The following is a 22258-nucleotide window of genomic DNA, read 5'->3' on the forward strand; positions in this document are numbered from 1 at the left end:
CCAGGTGGTAGACAGCTTTCCAATCATTAGTACTGTGGTCACCAAGGCCGCAGCATCCGACCCCATTCTCAGACAGGTCATCCACCCACCTTGTCTGGTAGGGTTGGTCATTTTGTTCTCCAGGTGGCACTTTCGATCAGCTTTGTAACTACTGCACCATCACCTCTTGGTCATCATCATCGTCATCATCGTCGTCATTGTCTCCTCCTCCTCTTCTTTATGGACGATGCCACTCCTAGGGTGATCATTCCCAAGAGTTTGCAGTGGGAGATCTTGCAGCTGTTGCATGAGGGTTACTGGGGTGTTTCCCACACCAAAGCCTTGGTTTGCACACATGTGTACTAGCCTAGCATTGACAGGGAGCTGGAACATTTGGTTGCTGCGTATCCCCACTAGTGAACAGGCAGCTCCAAAGGCTTCATTTTCCACATGACCTTCAGCAACCCAGCCCTGGGAATGCAGGGAATGCATCCCTGTAGATTTTGCAGATCTGTTTCTGAATGTGTTTTGGCTAATTGTCATTGACACATTTTCCATATGTGCTCTGGTGCTCCTTGGCCATTACTGAAGTCACTATTCAGGTTTTTTTCCTTTCCTTTTCTTTTCTTTTCTTTTCTTTTTTTTTTTTTTTTTTAAATGTGGTAGGTCTCCTGGCTTCTCTCATTGCTGACAAAGGACCACAGTTCCTGTTCCAGGCATTTCATGATTCATGTATACAGTTTGTCATTGACCATGTTCATTATCCTTCTATTCACCCTCAATGTAACGGTGAGGCTGAGTACATGGTTCAAACCTTCAAGGCGTACTGCACTCTGCACCATGGACGGCAGTCTGGGTACATGATTTTGACTGGCATCCCTGCTGGTTACTGGCAGCCTTCATGTGTCAGAATGGCCAGCATGTCTACACTCTCCACATGGGAGACCGGGAGATCTGGTGCCATGAAAATCAGCATGTCTGGGTGAGCACCTGTTCACCCGTCCCAGGCATGCCACTGTTGTTACTGGTACCCTGGTTGCTGGGTGCCACCTATCTGCCTGTGTTCCAGCCTGTTTCTGCCTGCGTCAGCACTGTCCAATGAACCTATGATGTTACAGCCTCCAGGAGCAGCTATGGTGTCCCTCCAGCCAGTGGACATGCCCCTTGCCGGTCTGATGTCTGTTGTGTACCCCCAATCTGAGGTAGAGTTGCCTCCACCTTTCCCACCACTGCTGGCTGTCGCCATCGATCCCGGCTTTGACTACATGTTACTGATCCTGTTGTCCCATGCTCCCACAGCGGGCATTGGGGCTCTCCTCATGCTGGCCACTTTCGCCCATATTCCAAGGTCTCTGCTGACCAGGAGTTGCTCTCTCCTCTCATCTCCGAGGCCTCCATGAACGTGGGCACCATCTCCACATCATGGGAGGCCACTCCTTGCCTGGCGAATCAGTGACACTCTGGCCACAAGTGGGAAGGGGCGTACTAATGCATGTAAGATTCCACACCCATGATCTGGACGTGCTGCTGTGTGATGTGCAGCAGAAGTCACAAGTCACGAGACACTAGCACCGGAAGAGGCCTCAACCCTTGGTTGCACGTGCAACCACTGTGTAGTGCACTCTGCTGGATGGCCAACGGCTTGTAGTTGGTTCTCTGTCTTACCAGCACCAAGTTGGCTCGTTTTGTCATGTGATGTGATACCATGGCAAAAGTTGATATCAAAGTACCATCTTGACATCTGAGTAGGAACTCAAATGAACAGATCAGCCATGCTTTCTAATTCTGCAGCTAGTCCAGCATCTTCATTTGTTGAAGCACTACCTTCCCATGACGTACTTGTTATACCATCTGGTGTTTTCCTGGCATATTTGTAACTTTAAGAATTCTCAGGTGTTCACCTGAGTCATGCCGTGAGTTCTACAAGGTATTTTGGCAAACAGTCTCATTACCATCGTCAGTTGTTCCTGATGACTGTTGCTTTGCTTCAGTCAGTGTTCTATATATATGTCGGCTGTTCCTCCCCCCCCCCCCCCTCCCCCCCCCTCCCCCCCCCCCCCCCCCCCATTATTCTGCTCCTATCACTGTCCGAACAACAACCATGTTGAGTGCTGGAGGTGGTGGGGGTGTGGTGCTCAGCTGCGAACTGTGGTACCCAGTGTCTAGGGTGTCAGGATTGGGAGTGGACCTCACTGTAAAGGCTCACTTTACCTTTTATTGCCTCAGTGCCGGGTTCCATGTGTGACTTAGTTGTAGGCTGCTATCTTTGTCAACTACACTGGTGGGTTTTGTTGACTTCATCAGATGTCAATGTAACTTCGACATGCACAAATCGTTGGTGGATATGTAAATGATATAGAGTGGCAATTCTCTGTGACAGGTAGAATGACAATCAGAGTGCATTACTGTTGTTTGTGTTTAGTTTTGTTATCAGGCCTGCTGGATATATAAGGGATGTGAACAACTTCTTCTTTGAGTGGTAACTGTGAAAGACATGGAGATAATGCATACTTGTGTGAGGCAGCGTTATTAGCATCTGACAGTGTTTAAAAGGGGCCTCATTGTAGGTCTCCATTTGGCCAGCAATTGAGGGGCTTTCAGATGTGTCAGTGGCTCGATGTTGGACTGCATGCGAACGTGAGACCCGGCACACTCATCAACGTTGTGATTGACCGCATCTGACCACCTCAAGGAAGGGTTGCCGTGTTGTGCACCAAGCACACTGTAACCTCTTTACAAGTGTGCCTGCCCTCCAAAAACAAGTAATGGTGTCCCTGCAAATTTCTGAGTCATTCCACACCATTGATCGCAGACTAGGAACAACCAACCTGGAGAATTAGCATCATGTATGTAGATTTCCATTAACACCATAACATAAACAGCTGATTTTGAAGTGGTGCTGTGACTGGGAATCATGTACTGCTGATGAAAAGCAGCACACTGTGCTTAGTGATGAATTGCATTCCTTCACTACGTCTAGATGACCATTGTTGGCAAGTATGATGGCAATCTGGGGAACGGTCTCATTCTTGCAATGTTTCAGAGAAGCACAGAGTTGTTACTTCTGGAGCCATTTTTAATTGGACAGTGCTCATATACACATGGCATTCTGTGTGATCTTTAGAACACATGGGGGACCAACTTGGGCACTGACTCTGTCCCAGTGCCATTATGTAGGATGTCAAGGACCAATTGCAACAGTTATGGGCCAGTGTGCCTCAGCTTTATGCTCTAATGGCTTTATAACACCTTTCCCAACCAAATCAGTTCATGCATCTAGGCCAAGGGGGTGCAATGTTATATTGATGGTGGGCTCATATCTCCAAGTTCTTTGTAAATTTGATTCAAATTTGTAGTCACTCCAAAAGCATCACATGTGCTCTCAACCTATGAAGTTTAATTTTTTCCCTCCTCTTCCTCTTCCTCTTCTCTTGGCACTTCACTTTTTTTTTGTCATGTAGAGACAGACTAATATATATATATATATATATATATATAATAGAGAGAGAGAGAGAGAGAGAGAGAGAGAGAGAGAGAGAGAGAGGGAGAGAGAGAGAGAATTGATACAGGCAGCGTCTGATAAAAGGTGTGTATTTTTTTCAGTCTGCCCAGAGCTATTTTTTAGCTTTATAACAGAAAATTTCTCGTATTCTCATCTCCCATGTTCTTGTTGTAATCTGTAACAACATACATCTTTTGCACAATGCCATTCTTTACATATGATTCTACAAGTGCATCATCATTAGGTGTGCTAGCCATTATGGTCTCTCTTTCTACCATTCCACTTTAGTAACATCTGCTTCTTTCTGTTTACTATTACCATAGGTGTCTACAAGTGAAAGCAAGAGGGGGCACTTGTCCCCTGTTGGAATTTTGGGAGGGGGCTATACAATTTTTATGTTAGAAACGCATATAAAGAATCTGTGATTCTACTAAAGAACAGATGTAGTACCATTTCCTATGCATTGGCCTTGGCAGTGTCACACAGTCAAGGTGATAACTGAGCCAAAATAAAGAGTCCTAATCTTTTCTCTGGCACTCTTTCATGCAGGCTTTAAAGAGCTGAAGAAATGGACCAGCCCAACACCTGGTACACAGATTCCAGCTATTCTCAGCACATCACTAACATGATGCATCTCTCCCCACCATCTGTCCCCAATTCCCACAAGGATGTCCTTCGCCTCCCCCTCACTCCCCTCCTCTTGCTGCACAACATAATTACATCAGTAGTTTACCACTTTTCTGTGGAACAGGAAGACCCGTAAAGACTCATTTCATCTAACAACAGCTATGCTACAGACTGTCTGAATTTACATTTTAAAGTTGTAAACTGCAAGATTACACACCATAACAAGAAAAACCCTCAGAATTTAATAATTAGACTGCTAAAAAACACAGAGAAAGCTATATATGTAACTTGTTGTTCGGCAGATGTGCAGCAGGCAGCAGTTGGAACTTGCTCAGTCTGCATTCACTTCTGCACAGCATAACTATTTTTCTAGGCTACAAAGAACATGGTTATAATTTACAGTATGAGTGTACATCTATAAATCCAAGGATGAAAATGAATCAGTTAAGAACAGGGGAAAATATGTTGAATTTATAGTTTGAAAAGATGTCTTCTCCAGGAACCTTCTGATACTCTGTGAGGTACAACATATTGTAACTTGCAGTCATTGAATGATGAATCATGCAGTCCGAAAGGCAGCTTGATAATGTGTCAAACTGGGGTGAGAAGAATCAACTTGGTTCAATCTCAGTCTGTTAAAAGTTGATTGTACCTCCAGATTTCAGGGTGATTTTGAGAGCTTTCTCACATTTGTCTAGGTTGTACTTTACCCAAACAGCTAAAATAAATAAATAAATAAAATAAGGAAGATAAATGTATCTTTGAAAACACAGTATGTTCAATGTGAGTTACTCTAGTGAGCATCTGTATTACTAGGTAACTATCCTGAAATGTAGAATCCATTGACATTTGCAGGTTGTCTATCTGACAACTTCCAGGGGCAACAGAAATTTAGTTTTCAATATTTTGTGTAATTACTGATCAAACTTAAAAATTTAAAATGCTGTCATAATCTATTCATTAAGAGGTTAGAAACTGTATGGTTGTAGTGAGGTATTGTAGTTGATTGCATGCAAATGTCTGGACTGTACTCATTGAATATTTGAAAATGGGAACAATTAGCAACTTTCAAAAAACTTAACACTTAATTTCAGTCCTGTACAAAATGTTTTCTTGCAGACACACAAAATGATGAAAGGAAAAATGTGTCTCACTTTTCGCTGTTCATGCAATAAAATGTCAGCATTATACATGACATTTCAATTTATTACTTCTTTAACAATGACTCTATTCACAACATGATTTGTAGACAGTATCCACACATACCACTGATTGTACCCCAGTGTATGACACACAGTTGTTAGGAGATATGGTGTCATAAACATTGATTTAACTTTTGCTTAAAACGGAGTACAAATTATCCAATCCAATTCATCCAATGTTTCATAATGAAAACACTTAGCAATTTCAACAAACTTTAAACATAATTTCAAACCTTATCAAACATTTCCTCACTTGCATGCTTCACATCACTTATTTAACATATTGACTTATTTGTAATGTGGTAATAATCAGATGTATGAAGCAGTTTTATACCTGAGAGTTCGATTTTTTGAGTACTTGTGGGTTTACTGGTTAGATAATAAAAAGTGTGAAAATAATTCAGTAAGTCCAATAACATGGCCATATGTGCAATTACGTAAGCAAAGTGATATAAATGGCATCACAGTTGACCTAACCACTTTTAAAGTTTGTTTCCTGTTTCTCATCTTTCGGAAAAACTAACATTTCATTTTTTGCTAGTTAATTTGTTTGCTGTTTAGCAGGATTTTCTCAGACATTTTTTTTCTGTTATTGGATTTTTAATTTTCTGTGTAACCCTACCATTATTTGGAAATGAATAAAAATAATGTTTTATGGATAACTTGGTGTGTAGCTTGGATTTAATTAGAAGAAAAATATAATTTCAGGTCATTCAGTTATAAAGTTGGCATTCATATTCACATTAGAAGTATAAAAGTGTGAAGTGAGTGTATACTAATGAAACATGCCTGCCATTTAGGCATCAAAGTAATCTTCCTTAAATAAAAGTGGGATTTGTATCAATTGTTTGACATATATTAAGTTTTTTAAACCTATTTCCAAATTTATTTTTCGGGAGCAAGACACATTCTCAAGCTCACTGAGACAGTTATATAAAAATGGCATTTTAGAATCATGCCTCATGTTGGTTAAATTTTGTGGATGCCTATCACTATTACTTATCCTCTTCTCTTCAGTTTTAAATTATTTGTGAAGTTAGGAAACTCCTTCCTGCCTTGTTGCATTGTACTAACAATACTATTATTCTTGATTGTTAATCTGTCTGGATTAGTGTACCAGTTGTCGAGGTAAATACAGTAACCCTTTCTCAGAAAATCGTGACTAATCTCCAAATCAATTTGCGAAGTTTTTTTCTCTTCACTGCCATAATTGCATTCTTTACCAAAATTATTGTAATAAAATTCCATAAAACTTGGAATAGCTTTAAAAAAACTGATGCCAAACCAGGTACACTTTAAAAGGATAAATTGCTTCCATCCAAGATGACTTTCCCAGAGCAACAGAAATGTGCCAATAATATCCCTTTGTGGTGTATAAATTGATCTTAAATTGCCCCTCAAATGTACTTTCAATAGTTGTCCACTTATAGTACTTAAGGATTTATATGTAGTGTTGGATGCAAAGTGCAGAACTTTTTAAAGGTGACAAAACCACTTTTTATTCACAATTTTCGTGAAGAATGGTGTAACAAGTGACTTCCTCTTTGAAGACTACAGTTTGTTCTGGCTTTTACAGAATTGCCTGAAGATTGATCATTCCAATAAATGTTTTTACTTCATCTGTTGTGTCATATTAACTCCATACCCTAGGTATTCCTGCTGAGTTTGTTCATATTTATACTGCTCTTACCAGTGAACCTAAAGCTATGGTGGAATGAAATAACATGCATAAAAGCGTATTGTGGCATTCGTAGTTGTGCCATTGTCAGGTGTGCTGAATGCATGTCACTTTCCTTTTCCTCACTGTTTGTGTCTCTCAAACCTTGGAGCTGTCACTAAAATTGTTATAACCTTCTAAAAGGAGTCTTTCTATTTCTAAATCCCACAAACTGTAAGTTTACTGACCTGACTGAATGGGTGACTCCTAAAGCTGATTCTTCATTCAGTGTCCAGTTTATGATTAGTAGGTGCTTCAAGTGAACTGTAAATAAGCTTACATAACACTATCAAAGCAAATTTTCACTTTGAACTTACTTATTTTTATGATCAACACATTAAGATGATCAACTTTTATACAGTACTTGTAACATGGCAGATCAGTAAACTACACACACTACTATGATTCTAGATCGAACAACATGGTTCATACTCGGAAAATGCTCAATTGGAAATTTATGTAAGTGACTTTATAAGGCTGACTTTCACTGAACTTTACACAGTCAGGACTTGACCATGACAAATCATATATACATTTGTCTGTGCTCTACTGTAGCTTGGCATGGACTAACTAGCGTACTAGCTGTACGTGACTATAGCTCAGTGGCAACTAGCATTGCTCACAGTGGCTTCTTTTAAAGATGGGAGTAGGAGAGTTATAGCAAATTGTTAAAATACGAAGTTATTACATTTTCTGTAAAAATATGAAATACAGAAATGATAGTTCATACATATATACATTAAGAAACTACCTTACTTTAAATAAAATTTCATTAAATATTCTTAAAATATAACAAATAGCAGATTCTGCTTTCACAAGTGGAAATTTGAGTATGTTCTTTTATCATAGGCATTTTGTTAAGTCTGCCAAGAAATTTGTGGAAATTCAGATTTTATAATTGTAATATGTTATACTAGTAAAAGTGTGGATATTTGGAAACAGGAAAAATGGAAATGAACATACGGCATTGTGGGCTGGGAGTCCTCCATTCAGGGAAGTTCGACCGCCGAGGGCAAGTACATATTGCATTCAACGCCACATTGTGCGACTTAAGGGTTGGATGGAAACAGGAAAATCAGGGTTACAGAACAGTAACACTGGTATTTTTGAAATAATTATATTTTAACATTTGAACATTCTAATCTTCAGAAGAGTATGACAATTTAATATAAGGATATCTCTTGAACTGTTCAATTTTCAGACAAAGATGTATGTTTTTTCATTTCAGCAGACAAGGAAAAAAATACTATTTGTGTTAAGAGCGGTAGTATAGCAAGTGGAGCTGTTCCATCTTGCTACATTTCAAAACAAGATCTTCTTGCCATTGCAATAGGTTACCTTGTAGCAAACACAAGGAAAACAGTACAGAAAGTGCTCTATTCAACTGTCACTTAAACACATGAAATGCACTCGTGAAACAAAATGTTAAAATTAGTGGAGAGCACATCATCTTGATTCGTGAAAGGTATCATCTAGTGGAGTAACCTTTAACTAACAGCATTCAAGCAGTCTTAAGCATCTCCAATCTCCATTACCATGATCCATATTTGCTCAAATAATTGGTATTGGCAGCCAATAACATAAATCACAGAGAAAGAGAAAGAAAGAAAACCGTATTGGAGTGTCACAGGTCCATTAGTGTGCTCTGTCTTCATTCCTACTTTGCTTGTTGTTGCAGTGGAGGGAGGGTAGATGTATACATTACACCTCTGGGTATATAGCAGATAAAAGATGTGATGTAACAATTAAAGTATCCATTTTTAAATAATTGAATAACTATGTCATATATAAGTAATTAAGATTCTAATGTAGTTTGTTTGTTCCAGGTATGAACGTGTTCCACCAGATTTCAGCACTGTTGTTTTCCCTGATGGAACACAACCTGCAACTTCTGGAAAGCAATTACTCTACAACATGGCAGGTGCTAATGCAGGAGGACTCCTTACAACTTTATCTAGATACTTACATCACCGCCGCTGGCTCTGGTCAACACAATCTGGACCTAATTCATCTATTGGGATACCAGCTATTGCAAGAATTCTTTCGACTATAACAAAGTAAGTGCTGAAAGTTGGATACTGTGTTTAACATTATTAATGCTCTGATGTGTAACGTTTCCTGAAATATTAATCCATTGTGTAAACACAATATTTAAGTTTTCTTGTCTAGTGTAGCTGACATTTTAAAGTGAGAGTTTCTATGAGATAAATAAAGCTTGTGTAATGGGATTCAAACAGTAAGTGATGAATGTAGACTACTAAATTGTATGGTGATTACAAATACCGTAGGATATATTTTCCAAATTTAGTTCCTGATCATAAAACAAAACACTTTTCACTGTTGCCCTTGTTTATTATGATAAAAACACTCCTTTCTTTGTATGCGCCAATGAAAGTTATGTTTCTTTTCAATATACATGCTGTGACCAAAAGTCATTGGACATGTATTGCTGTTTCTTCCAGAAAGACCATCGTTGTAATTAATAGTGTGTATGCCCATCTTTTTGTACTATTTCAACAACATGAACAACATGAAATGGGTAGATGGCTACCTACCTTGTAGTGGAGACATTGAGTTGCAGTCAAGCACAATGAAAACACAGCTATACATTTTAGCTTTCAGCCAAAAGGTCTTCTTCTGAAGAAGGAAACACACAGACACTCACACCCATGACCACCGTCCCTGGCGACCGTTGTAACTGCGCCTCATTTGAGCTGCAAGCTGGCAATGTACGCGTACACCATAATTACTCTACCACGCAAACATTTGGGGTTAAACTCGTCTGATATGAGGGGAGGGAGGGAGGGGGTGGGGTCCACTGGGAGCCTAACCGCACAATAACCCTGGGTTCAGTGTGGGGTGGTGGTGGGTTGGGTGGACTGCTGTGGTCTGTTGTGGGGTTGTGGACCACTGTGGGCTATGGCAGGACGAAGTCTCTCCATCATTTCTAGGTCCGTGGTTCAATACAATACATAGTGTGGTGGTGGGAGGATGTATGGGCCAGGTCTTGCATCTACGTTTAATGAAGGGATATTAGCCATGAGCCAAGGGGTTGAGAGCAGGGATAAAGTAGGGATGGACAAGAATATTGCGTAGGCTTGGTGGGTGGCGGATTACCACTGTGGGAGGTGTGGGAAGGATAGTGGCAGAATATTCCTAATTTCAGGGCATGATGAGAGGTAATTGAAACCCTAGTGGAGTACGTAATTCAGTTGCTCCAGTCCTGGGTGGTACTGAGTCATGAGGGGACTGCTCATTTGTGGTTTGACAGTGGGTATGTGGGATGTGGCAGGTGACCGGAGAGACAAGGAATGGGAGATTTGTTTCTGTGTACAAGGTAGGATGAGTAAATTCAGGATCCTGTCTGTGAAGGCCTCAGTAGTGTGATGCTTGGTATATTTGGAGAGCTGTCACTGCAGATGTGATGACCTCAGTAGGCTAGTGTTTGGGGGGGGGGGGGGGGGTGGTAGGAAGGATTCCTCTAGATGGCCTATAGGTTAGCATAGGGTGGTAGTGGTATGTGGGTGACCATTGCTGTATGATAGATGTGTTTGTAGGTGATGCTTTCAAAGGAGAAATTATTGTGGGTGAGGATATAGTTGGTAATAGTGACCACAAGGGAAAGTGTAGGATTAGAGTCAGTTGGCATTGAGAAAGGTAGTGTTCAGAAGTGGCAAGACCGTGGCTATTGGGGATGTTAATATACAGGGAGGTGCCATCAACAATGACCGCATCATGTGCTATGTAGGAGGGTAGGCTACTAGTAATATGCTGAAGGTGTTCGTCTACAAGACTAGATATACTCTCTGTGGGGGCACAGTAACTGGCTACAATGTGGCATCCTAGGTGGTTGAGTTGGGTTTATGGGCTCTAGGTAGCATATGGAAGGTAGCTGTGTGGGGAGTGGTAGGGATAAGGGGGGGGAGAGAGAGAGAGAGAGAGAGAGAGAGAGAGAGAGAGAGAGAGAGAGAGAGAGACTCAATGGAGAGGTTCTATGATGAGGCCTAAGCATTTGAGGAAGGACTGGAGATACTGCTGGATTTCAGGAATGGTGTCACTGTGGCTGGGTCTGTAAGTTCATGAATATGACAGTTAACAGAATCCCTCCACCATGTGACCCCTGTAGTTGAAAACCACAGTGGTGAAGCATTTGTCGGCTAGTAGGATTAGAAGGTTGGGATCAATTTTTAGGTGGTGGATTGTGGTTCCTTCTGTGGATGTAATATTGGTTTACAAATTGAGAGATTTGGGGAATGATGGTGAGACAAGATTTGAGGTTAAGAAATTCTGGAATGTTACCAGGGTGGATCACTGTTGGATGGATGCTTGAACTCAGTCACACAAGGTTCAGTGTTGGTTTTTGGTTGAGTCTGATCAGTAGCCTTGCGGGGAAAAATTGTCTTAACTGTAGGGACCAGGAGAAAGAGATGTCTTTAGTAACATGTCCAGCATGTTTGAATTTGGGATTGGGGAAAAATGTAAGGCCTTTGGAAAGGACTGATACTTCTGTGGGACTAAGGCTTTTTGAGGATACATTCATGGATGTATTTGTGGTCTGTTACAGTCGTCTGTGTGGTGGTGGGAGGGAGTTTCTCAAGGTGTGGTAAATGTAATAGGCCTGTGAGGCAGGATTTATTGTGCCAAGAGGAAATGCAGGGGAGGTTTGGAGGCTCCTGTAGAGGTAGTCCAAGGTGGGAGTGGGAAGTGAACGGGTTGGAGAGTTTCTTGAGGTGGCAATGAGTGTGTGCTGCATTAGTTCCTCAAGGGCAAGAGTTTCAGCGTGAGAGATGAGATGCAGGAATTTGGTATTGCAGAGCAGGAGAATTTTACGGATGGGTAGGAGGTAGTGCCAGGAGATTTGGGATTGGTTTACATGATTTTGACGGCTTGGTTGGTGAGGTCAGGACTGACAGAATTTGAACAGGTGAAGGTTATTGTGGAAGGAGGGGTTGTAACCAGAAATTGACAATTTGATGGTCAGGCCATTTTGGGGGTTCCATGAGCTAGGTACACAACACAGGAACAGTATGTGGGATTGGGTACTGGTTCGGGTAAGGGAACTGTTCTGTATTGGTGCAGATGAAAGGAGCAAGAATGCATAGTTGAGGATAAGAAATGCTTAAAAATATGTGGAGGAAAAACTCATAAATGTATGTAAAATTATCTGTCAAAAACTCTCAAAAAGGACAGAACAGATGAAATATGGGGGGAAAGGTGAAACCTGAGGGAGTACGACCAATGGTGAAAGGCAAAAGTGAAATAAAAAATGTAAAAACACAATGATTGCAAAGAGAAAAATAAATAAAAAGATGATAGTGGTGAGATGCAGATCAATGGCTGGATGTGTCTGAAGAGGGGAGACAGCAGGTGTAAATGGATTTGCTGAGGTTAATATAAGGGTGTTGGAAGAAGAGGAGAGAAAGGGGGTAGGGGATGTTGGTAAGGACAAGGTTAAAAACGTTTGTGTGGCACAGAAAAGTAAGGAAAATACACATGAAAATACACTCCTGGAAATTGAAATAAGAACATCGTGAATTCATTGTCCCAGGAAGGGGAAACTTTATTGACACTTTCCTGGGGTCAGATACATCACATGATCACACTGACAGAACCACAGGCACATAGACACAGGCAACAGAGCATGCACAATGTCGGCACTAGTACAGTGTATATCCACCTTTCGCAGCAATGCAGGCTGCTATTCTCCCATGGAGACGATCGTAGAGATGCTGGATGTAGTCCTGTGGAACGGCTTGCCATGCCATTTCCACCTGGCGCCTCAGTTGGACCAGCGTTCGTGCTGGACGTGCAGACCGCGTGAGACGACGCTTCATCCAGTCCCAAACATGTTCACTGGGGGACAGATCCGGAGATCTTGCTGGCCAAGGTAGTTGACTTACACCTTCTAGAGCACGTTGGGTGGCACGGGATACATGCGGACGTGCATTGTCCTGTTGGAACAGCAAGTTCCCTTGCCGGTCTAGGAATGGTAGAACGATGGGTTCGATGACGGTTTGGATGTACCGTGCACTATTCAGTGTCCCCTCGACGATCACCAGAGGTTTACGGCCAGTGTAGGAGATCGTTCCCCACACCATGATGCCGGGTGTTGGCCCTGTGTGCCTCGGTCGTATGCAGTCCTGATTGTGGCGCTCACCTGCACGGCGCCAAACACGCATATGACCATCATTGGCACCAAGGCAGAAGCGACTCTCATCGCTGAAGACGACACGTCTCCATTCGTCCCTCCATTCACGCCTGTCGCGACACCACTGGAGGCGGGCTGCACGATGTTGGGGCGTGAGCGGAAGACGGCCTAACGGTGTGCGGGACCGTAGCCCAGCTTCATGGAGACGGTTGCGAATGGTCCTCACCAATACCCCAGGAGCAACAGTGTCCCTAATTTGCTGGGAAGTGGCGGTGCGGTCCCCTACGGCACTGCGTAGGATCCAACGGTCGTGGCGTGCATCCGTGCGTCGCTGCGGTCCGGTCCGAGGTTGACGGGCACGTGCACCTTCTGCCGACCACTGGCTACAACATCGATGTATTGTGGAGACCTCACGCCCCACGTGTTGAGCAATTCGGCGGTACGTCCACCCGGCCTCCCGCATGCCCACTATACGCCCTCGCTCAAAGTCCTTAAACTGCACATACGGTTCACGTCCACGCTGTCGTGGCATGCTACCAGTGTTAAAGACTGCGATGGAACTCCGTATGCCACGGCAAACTGGCTGACACTGACGGCGGCGGTGCACAAATGCTGCGCAGCTAGCGCCATTCGACGGCCAACACCGCTGTTCCTGGTGTGTCCGCTGTGCCGTGCGTGTGATCATTGCTTGTACAGCCCTCTCGCAGTGTCCGGAGCAAGTATGGTGGGTCTGACACACCGGTGTCATTGTGTTCTTTTTTCCATTTCCAGGAGTGTATGTGCTAGTGAGAGAGGAAGTGTGATCAGTTGGAAGGTCTAGAAAAAATATTGGCAGGAAGAATGTGGGACATGAGATGCAACACCAAGAATCTGTATGGTCACATAGCTGTGTGTTGTGCAAGGACGAGATTGTTGATACAGTGTGGCTCAGAAGTCCGAGTGTGTGTGGTTTGGAAGGTGAAAGATAAAACACATGAAAGTAGAGAAAAAATGACAGACACTGAGTAAAAGAATGCAATTACCTACCAATCACCAGCAATACCTCCATTTCGACAACTGCCACACATTCCATACCAAGAAGACCATTTCATACATCCTAGGCACCCATGCTCGTCGCATCTGCAGTCAGAACAATGCCTCTCCAAATACACCCACAGTCTCACCAAGGCCTTCACAGACGAAATTATCCATCCAACCTTGTATAGAAACAGATCTCCCAGTCACATTCCACCTCCACATATCCACCATCAGGCCACAACTGAGAACTCCCCTCGTGACTTAGTACCATCCACGATTGGAGCAATTGAATCACATACTCCACTAGAGTTTTGACAACCTCTCGTCATGCCCTGAAATGAGGAATATCCTACCCATTATCTTTCCCATCCCTCCCACAGTGGTATTCTGCCACCCACCAAAACTATATAGCATCCTCGTCCATCCCTACTCCATTCCTGCTCCAAACCTCTTGCCTCATGGCTAGTATCCCTGCAGTAGAAACAGATGCAAGACCTGTCCCTTACATCCTCCCACCACTCCATACTCCATTCAGGTCACAGGAATCACCTATCCCATCAAAGGCAGGGCTCACTCTGAAAGCAATAATGTTATTTAAAAACTAAGTGCAACCACGATGCTGCTTTTGGTGTGGGCATGACAATCAACAAGCTGTCTGTACGCATGACAAACTGTGGCCCAGAGATAGCTGGACCACCCAGTTGCTGAACATCCTGTCCAACACACTGTGCTTCACTTGAATGACTGCTTCAGAGCCTGGGGCACCAGGATCCTTTGTACCAAACCAGCTTTTCTTAATTCCACAGGTGGGAACTCTCCTTGCAATATATTCAACGTTCTACTAACCCTCTGTGGCCTCAATTGTCACTAGTCCCTGTCCTGCACTTACATATCCCCTTTCCTGCACCCACCCCAGCAAAACACAGCCTTCTATTCCACCAATACACTCACTATTTCTTTTCCCTTTTTATACTTCTATACATCTCCCTCAACACCCCCTCCCCCTCCCCCCCTCCCCCCTCCCCCCCTCTCCCTCCCCTCCACTCCCCCTCCCCCTCCCCCTCCCACTCCCCCTTCCCCTTCCCCTCCAAACCTCCTGACTGCACCTAGCTGCTCTAACCTGTTCCCACTATGTCCCTGCACACACACACCCAAGCACCATTACACCTTCCAAACCCCACCCTGCTATTCCCAGCTCCCCTCCCAACACTGCCTCCTTACCCCCAGTGCCAGATTGCTGCTCAAATGGGGCGCAGTTATGTCTCAGTCCGTCCACAGTGGCTAGGGGCAGTGATCATGGGTGTATGAGTTCTTATTGTATGAATATGTGTGTGTTTTCTACTTTAGAAGTAGGCCTTTTGGCCAAAAGCTAAAATGTATAGCAGTGTACCCCATGGTCTAGGGGCAGTTTTTGAGAGTTTCAAAGGGAGCATTAGGCAACTATTGACTGAAATGTGAAAGGAATATGATATAACATAAGTACGGAGCTTAAAGAAATGAAGTAGTACTGGCAGCAGAGGATCATGTAGGTAAAAAGATAAGGTCTAATGAGCTTGATGCCTCTCCCTTACAGACATTACCCATCCCTGTCCAAACCTCTTTCCAGCCCCTGTCTTCCTTACTCCCTTCGTCCACTCCACCCGAAACAGCCCCTCATCCACTCCACCCACCACAGCAGCCCTCATCCCCGTTGAGCTGCAGTGCAAGAACGATGTAGCCATGCACATTTATATGTGTGTGTATTTGTACTCTAGCAGTTCAGAAGGAGGATTTCTCCAAAAGCTCTGCAACATTCTCAGTCTTGTTTCTGTGACCATAGCCAACTCAACGGCTAAATTGCATGGTGGGTTGTTACCCTACTCCTTCCTTTATAACAAAAATATTCCTTGCATATAAACTAGTCGTGATCAGCTCTTGAAAAAATATCTGTTATTAATTATGAAAGCATGCATGGCTCTGTGACAAATAGGTGTCACATATAGGAGAATGAAAGAAATCTGTGGAGAAGAGAGAAGCAACTGTATGATATCAAATGCTCAGATGGGAAGCCAATAGTAAGCGAAGATTAGAAGGGTGAAACTTTGAATGAGTAAAGAGAAGGGCTGTTAAAAAACACGTGAAGATAATGCTATGCAAAGGGAAGTGGACTTACATGAAGATGAGATTAGATACTACAAGTATAGTTTGATGGACAACTGAAAATCCCAAGTTGAAATAAAACATCTAGCATTGAAGACATTCCCTCAGGATCATTGGGATCCTTGGGAGAACCTGTCTTGATAAAACTATTATGCCAAGGCGTAATGTGATCGGACATCAAGAAATATGTAATAATTGGAATTCCAAAGAAGACAGGAATTAACAGATGTGAATGTTATCAAATTGTTTAAGAAATTATGGTTGCAAAATATTAGCACAAATTATTCACAGAAGAATGGGAAAACCTGTAGAAGTGTATCTGGGAAAGAACAGTTCGGTTACTGGAGAAATAAAGAAATTTATGAGGCAACAACCGATTTTAAAAGATAGACTGAAGGAAGACAAACAAATTTATAGCATTTTTCAGTTTGGAGTAAGCCTTTTGCGATTTTGACAGGAATACACGTCGAAATTCTGAAGGTAGTGGGAATAAAATACGAGCAGGGAAATATTAACTACAAGCTGTACAGAAACCAGAGTCAAAGGACATGAAAAGAAGACAGTAGTTGAGAAGGGGGTGAGACAGAGTTGCAGCATATCCCACATGTTATCCAATCATTACATAGAGCAAACAGTAAAGGAAACCACAAGCAATTTGAGAAAGCATTGGAAGTTCAGAGAGAAGGAATAAAATCTGTGATGTTTGCTGATGACACTGTAAAAGGACTTGGAAGTGCAGTAGAGTGGAACAGGTAGTGTCTTGAAAAGAGGCTATAAGAAGAACATCAACAAAAGTAAAACAAGGGTAATGGAATTAAATCGAATTAGATCAGTTTTGCTATTTGGGCACCAAACTAATTGATAGTATTTGAATATGAGTGGACATAAAATGCAGACTGTCAACAGCAAGAAAAGCATTTCTGCAAATGAACCATGTATTAGAAATTTAAGTGTCAGAAACTGATTTCTGAAAGCCTTAATCTGAAGTGTAACCTTATATATAAATGAAACTTGGCTGACAAACAGTACAAATGGGAAGAGAATATAAGTTTTCAAGCATGGTCCTACATCAAAATTAAATGGGTAAATAGGATAACTAGTGATGTGGTACTGAATCAGGAGGGTTGGGGAGGGATAAATTTATGGCACAATGTGACTAAAAGGAGGGATCAGATGATAGGACTCATCCTTAGACATAAGAAAATAGTGTGGTACTGGAAGGAAATGTGAGGAGTAAAAGTTACAGAAGGAGATCAAGTATTGCAGTAATTACATAGAAATGGAAGATCAGATTGGACAGTTGCAGCAACTAGTATTTGGACTGAAAAGGATAGCAACAACAACAAAGAGTCAATTTCGAAGTGTTGCAGAGTGTGAGTAGCATACTGTTGTGTACAGAGTTTTCATAAGCATCTATCTTCATTTTTACATTGAGAAAAACTAATTGTGTAGTCCCCAATCACCTCCACCAAACTTGACTGTCACCACTACACATTAAAGTAAATCCTGTTTGTCAGGCATTCACAAAGTCCACTACAATTCCTGTAGTAGTTGAGCAAGTGAAGCAAAAAGGAATTCTGCTAACTAATGCAGAGAATGACTGCAGTGACTTAGCAAATATTCAAATTCCATCTTTCAGAAAAGAAGTACTATAAAGCATCTCTGACAAAGATATGAGTTGTTAACCCCCAATGCCCATAAGGATTTGTTTTTACTTTTTGGTTTGTCCTATCTAGCATCACTTTGTGAAGGATCCCCATTTCCTGTGGGTTTGTTTGCATTAGATCATCATTACTACCAATTAAGATAATTGAATGATAAACTTTTAAATTTTAAGTTTGTTAGTCGAGCTTCAAGCCTTAAAATAACCATTATACAAGGAGTGGACGAAAATATGGAAACATCAAAAACACAATGCTTTACCTTGCCTAATACAGTGCAGGAGACACATTTACATTCAAAACACCTTCCAGTCATCTCTGAATGGACAAATACAGGCCCTGTATGGTTTTCAAGAGAGTCTTATACCATTCGTCCTACAAAATAGTGGCATGGAGGTAGATAGCAATCATGCACCCTTCTGTCCAACATAGACCACAAAGACTCAATAATCTGGAGACTGTGGTGGCCAGGAGAGATGCAGCAATTCATCCTCGTGCTCACAGAACCAGTCCTGGACAATGCAAGCTGTGTGAACTGGGGCCCTGTGGTCTTCTAACACAGCATCACCATTGGTGAACAAACATTGTAACATGAGATGGACCTAACCAGCCAAAATCCATGGCAGCAATGCAACCTTGCAAAGTAACCATGGGGACCAGGGAATACCATGATATTGCTTCCCAAATCATCACTGAACCTGCACTGTGTTTCACTCTAGGGATGTAAAATCAGCCAGAAGTTGTAAACAGAGTGCAACATGACTCATCCAACAAAGTGACTTTCATCCATTGCACCATAGTCCAAGTGTAATGGCTTCAGCACCACGTTTTTCTATTATGGGGATTTGCATCACTAAAGCTGTTTTGGAATTTCAGCTCTCTCCACAATTCCCTGCTTATGGAGTTCCCTTCATGTTGCTGTGGTGCTGACAAGGTTCAAAAGTGTGAAATTCAGTTCTGCAGTGACTTTTTCTGCTGTTGTCCTCTTATTGTTTATCACAGTCCTCATCAGAGACAGTCTGTCATGATCACTCACCACAAAACTTCATATACATTGTGACTTAGCGAATGTTGCGTGGTTCGGATTCACTGATGACATCTTTGTGATCTAGACTGATGGTGAGGGCATCCTATAAACATTCCTTCAGAACCTCCCCCCCCCCTCCCCCCCCTCCCCCCCCCCCTCCCCCCCAATTTGCTTCACTTGGTCCTCCTCAACCTTCCAATGTTGACCTCCACCTCGAGGATGGCTACATCAGTATCTCAGTCCATATCAAACCAACAAACCATAAACATTGTGACTTAGTAACTCTTCGATATGGTCCCTCTTGAAACACAGATCTCTTTGGTTCCCTCAGTTATGGAAGTACCCACCATAAAGCGCACCAACATTTTGCTACATTCACTTACCTTCAACATAATGCACTTACAACTACACAGAACACTGTGCTGACCGTAAATAATAATTGTCATGCATTGTGCAGGTGCCATTCTTGGTTAAATATAACAATGCAACCTGCAGGCTTGACAGTCACCTGAATTTTATATTCAATCATAAATTTCTCTCTGTGTTTCCATATTTTTTTGTCCAGCCCCTGTAGCTGCATGTATTGTGTTTTTGTAGCAATTCCATTTGGATGATGGACTGATTCCTGCACAGAGACAATTTTTCTCATCCTGTGCACAGTTTAAGGTTACATGTCATGTTGATTAGCTTGCCGCACTGATCTGTGATGTATAAATAACACATCAAGCCAAGTTGTCTTCAGCTTTTATAATTGTGTCCTCCCATACTTTTTGTAATACTTGCTGCTACTCTTTGTAAATTACCCACAATAATTAGTTGAATCAACTTCTTACAATAAAACTGTAATAGCAGTTTTGCCTATATTTGTAACTTCAGCAGTTTCAATTTTTGTAAGGTTGTCTGTTAGTAAATGATAGGGAGAAATACACCAATTCATTAACATGTTTAATTTTTGAGTGCCAAGATTCACTAGACCTCACAATCAAAACTTTAGGTTTCTTTAAGCTTATTTGTGTTTATTTTGTACTGTACTAGCATTCCTTTATTCACATAAGTAAAGTAATTTAACCTTTAGTTCATGACACGTTTGTTACTGTGTTGCAGAATGAGGCTTCAGGAAGGCTTCACTTTTGCTCATTCATCTGCTGGGATTATTAATATGGTTCTTGAGGTTGAGATGAAGGTGAGAACAATAGATTAATACCATGAGAAATTGTTTAAAAGTTCGCAAATTTACTTCAACATATAAGTGATATATAAGTGCTTTGTACTCTTAAAAACAGCATTATAATTTACTGCAATTCTCGTCAACTCTTTCTACACATTTTGTATGAAAGACTGTATGCAACACAAGAAATTCTTTCTCCCTTACTTACACTTCTTTTGCTGTTTGGTCTTTCATGTACTGTGTTGCCTGTGTGCTTTGTCTCCTGAATTGTATCTTAAAATGTGTTGTATTCTTGGATTTGTTGCCTGCTTATCCATCTCACCGTACTTAATATGCTGAGTGTGTAAACTTTGCAAAACCTGTGAGGAGCAATAAGTTTTCTGTTAAATCAAAGACACTTAAAGTACTACTGGAGAAATGTACGTGTTAGAAATTATATCAAAAAGGGTTCCTATAAAATGTTATAGAACAGCTACTGTACTTAATTTTATTGGGAATAACTGATCAGGAAACAAGAACTTTGAATTTTCTTCTGCTGACCCATAAGCATAGTGAATGTTGTATAGCTGGTTGTTTGATTACCTGTTCACAGTATCTCAAGTGTGACACAGCACACAGCAAGAAATGCAGTGGAGCACGACAACAGCACAGCATAACGCAGTAGCAGCTTAGGTGGACAAAACTGTACTGCTGTACTGCTGCTTCAGTCTATATACATAAAAAATATGTTCATTTACCAAACAAGCTTCTGCATGCTAGACACTGATTGGCTGTCATTCTATGGCTGTAGCTTCACAGTGGTGCACTTTCGACATACGTTTATTTGGAAAATTTTGCTCGATTTGGTGTCCCATAACTTGCTCTGACCTCCTTGTCAGATTGTTGTTTTCCACTCTGTATATTCCTTCCGCATGTTGGCTTTCATTTCTATGCTTATTACTAGCTTGTCAACTTATCTCCTGATGTACACAGAAGGGCTTTTATTTTCTCCGAATACTTCTGAAATTGTACTATATTTAGTATATATCTTTCTTACAATCATTCATGTTTCTATAACTTTGCATTTCTCTTCTAGCCATCCCTACTTAGCAGTTTTCACACTTCTGTCAGCCTTATTTTTTTATATTTCTGTATACTCTTTTGCCTGTTTCAGTTACTGCGTTTTTACATTTTCGCCTCTCATCTATTAAATTTAATATGTAAAATATTTTTCAAGGATTCCTGATGAGCATTGTCTTTTTGCCTAGTTGTTCTTCTACTGCCTTCACTTCTTAAAGCCACCAATTCTGATTCTGTTATTTTTTTTACCTGTTTCAGTCAGTCAGTGACTAATGATGTCTTTGTAACACTTGGCAACCTCTGATTGTTTCATTTTATCCAGGTTTCTTCACCTTTAATCTGCATTTGATAACTAATAAATTATGATCAGAGTCCACAGCACCTCATGAAAATGTTTGGCAATTTAAAATCTGGTTTTGAAATCTGTATCTTACCATAATGTAATCTGTCAAACCTTCTAGTGTCACCAGATCTCTTTCTTGCATACAACCTTCTTCCGTGGTTCTTACACCAAGTGGTAGTTTTGATATAACTGTGCGCTCTTGTGCTCTTCGTTTTCTACTGTTGAATTCCAATGTCCCATCAGAATTAAATTTTTCTCTCCCTTAACCTACTGAATAATTTATTTTATCTCATAATACCATTTTTCAATCTCTACATTATCTGTGAAGTTATAGGTGCATATACTTGTGCTAATGCATAAAACTGCAAAAAAATGTATAGATGTCTGATACCGATTTTGTCACATATCTTGTGCTTAAAAATTGAAATAAACAGTTTTTGTGTAAGTAGGATGGATTATAATATATTTTAAAATAAGAATTTCTTAGCATTAATATAGCTTATTAACAGTGATTGAATTGTTGCAAATTTTCAGATAGTTATCACCACTCTCATATATACAATAAGCACATTTTCTAAATACAATAAGCACATTCTATAAATACAAGTGGAAATGTGCAAAATACGTTTTGGGATGTGTAAGTGACATTAATAACACGCGATCTAGTGT

At 41.4% G+C, this 22258-nt stretch overlaps 1 protein-coding gene across 3 annotated transcripts in view; it reads left to right on the forward strand.

The window, feature by feature from the left end:
- The window catches only part of LOC126297774 (KICSTOR complex protein SZT2-like), a 710838-nt gene that overhangs the window by 149608 nt on the left and 538972 nt on the right, over positions 1–22258 (forward strand). For all 3 annotated transcript variants that reach the window (XM_049988949.1, XM_049988951.1, XM_049988950.1), the window contains exons 16-17: positions 8854–9084; positions 20124–20202. In XM_049988949.1, coding sequence (XP_049844906.1) covers positions 8854–9084; positions 20124–20202 — 310 coding nt within the window. The remainder of the gene's footprint in view (positions 1–8853; positions 9085–20123; positions 20203–22258) is intronic.

Source organism: Schistocerca gregaria, chromosome X (assembly GCF_023897955.1).
Source record: "Schistocerca gregaria isolate iqSchGreg1 chromosome X, iqSchGreg1.2, whole genome shotgun sequence".
Taxonomy (NCBI): domain Eukaryota; kingdom Metazoa; phylum Arthropoda; class Insecta; order Orthoptera; family Acrididae; genus Schistocerca; species Schistocerca gregaria.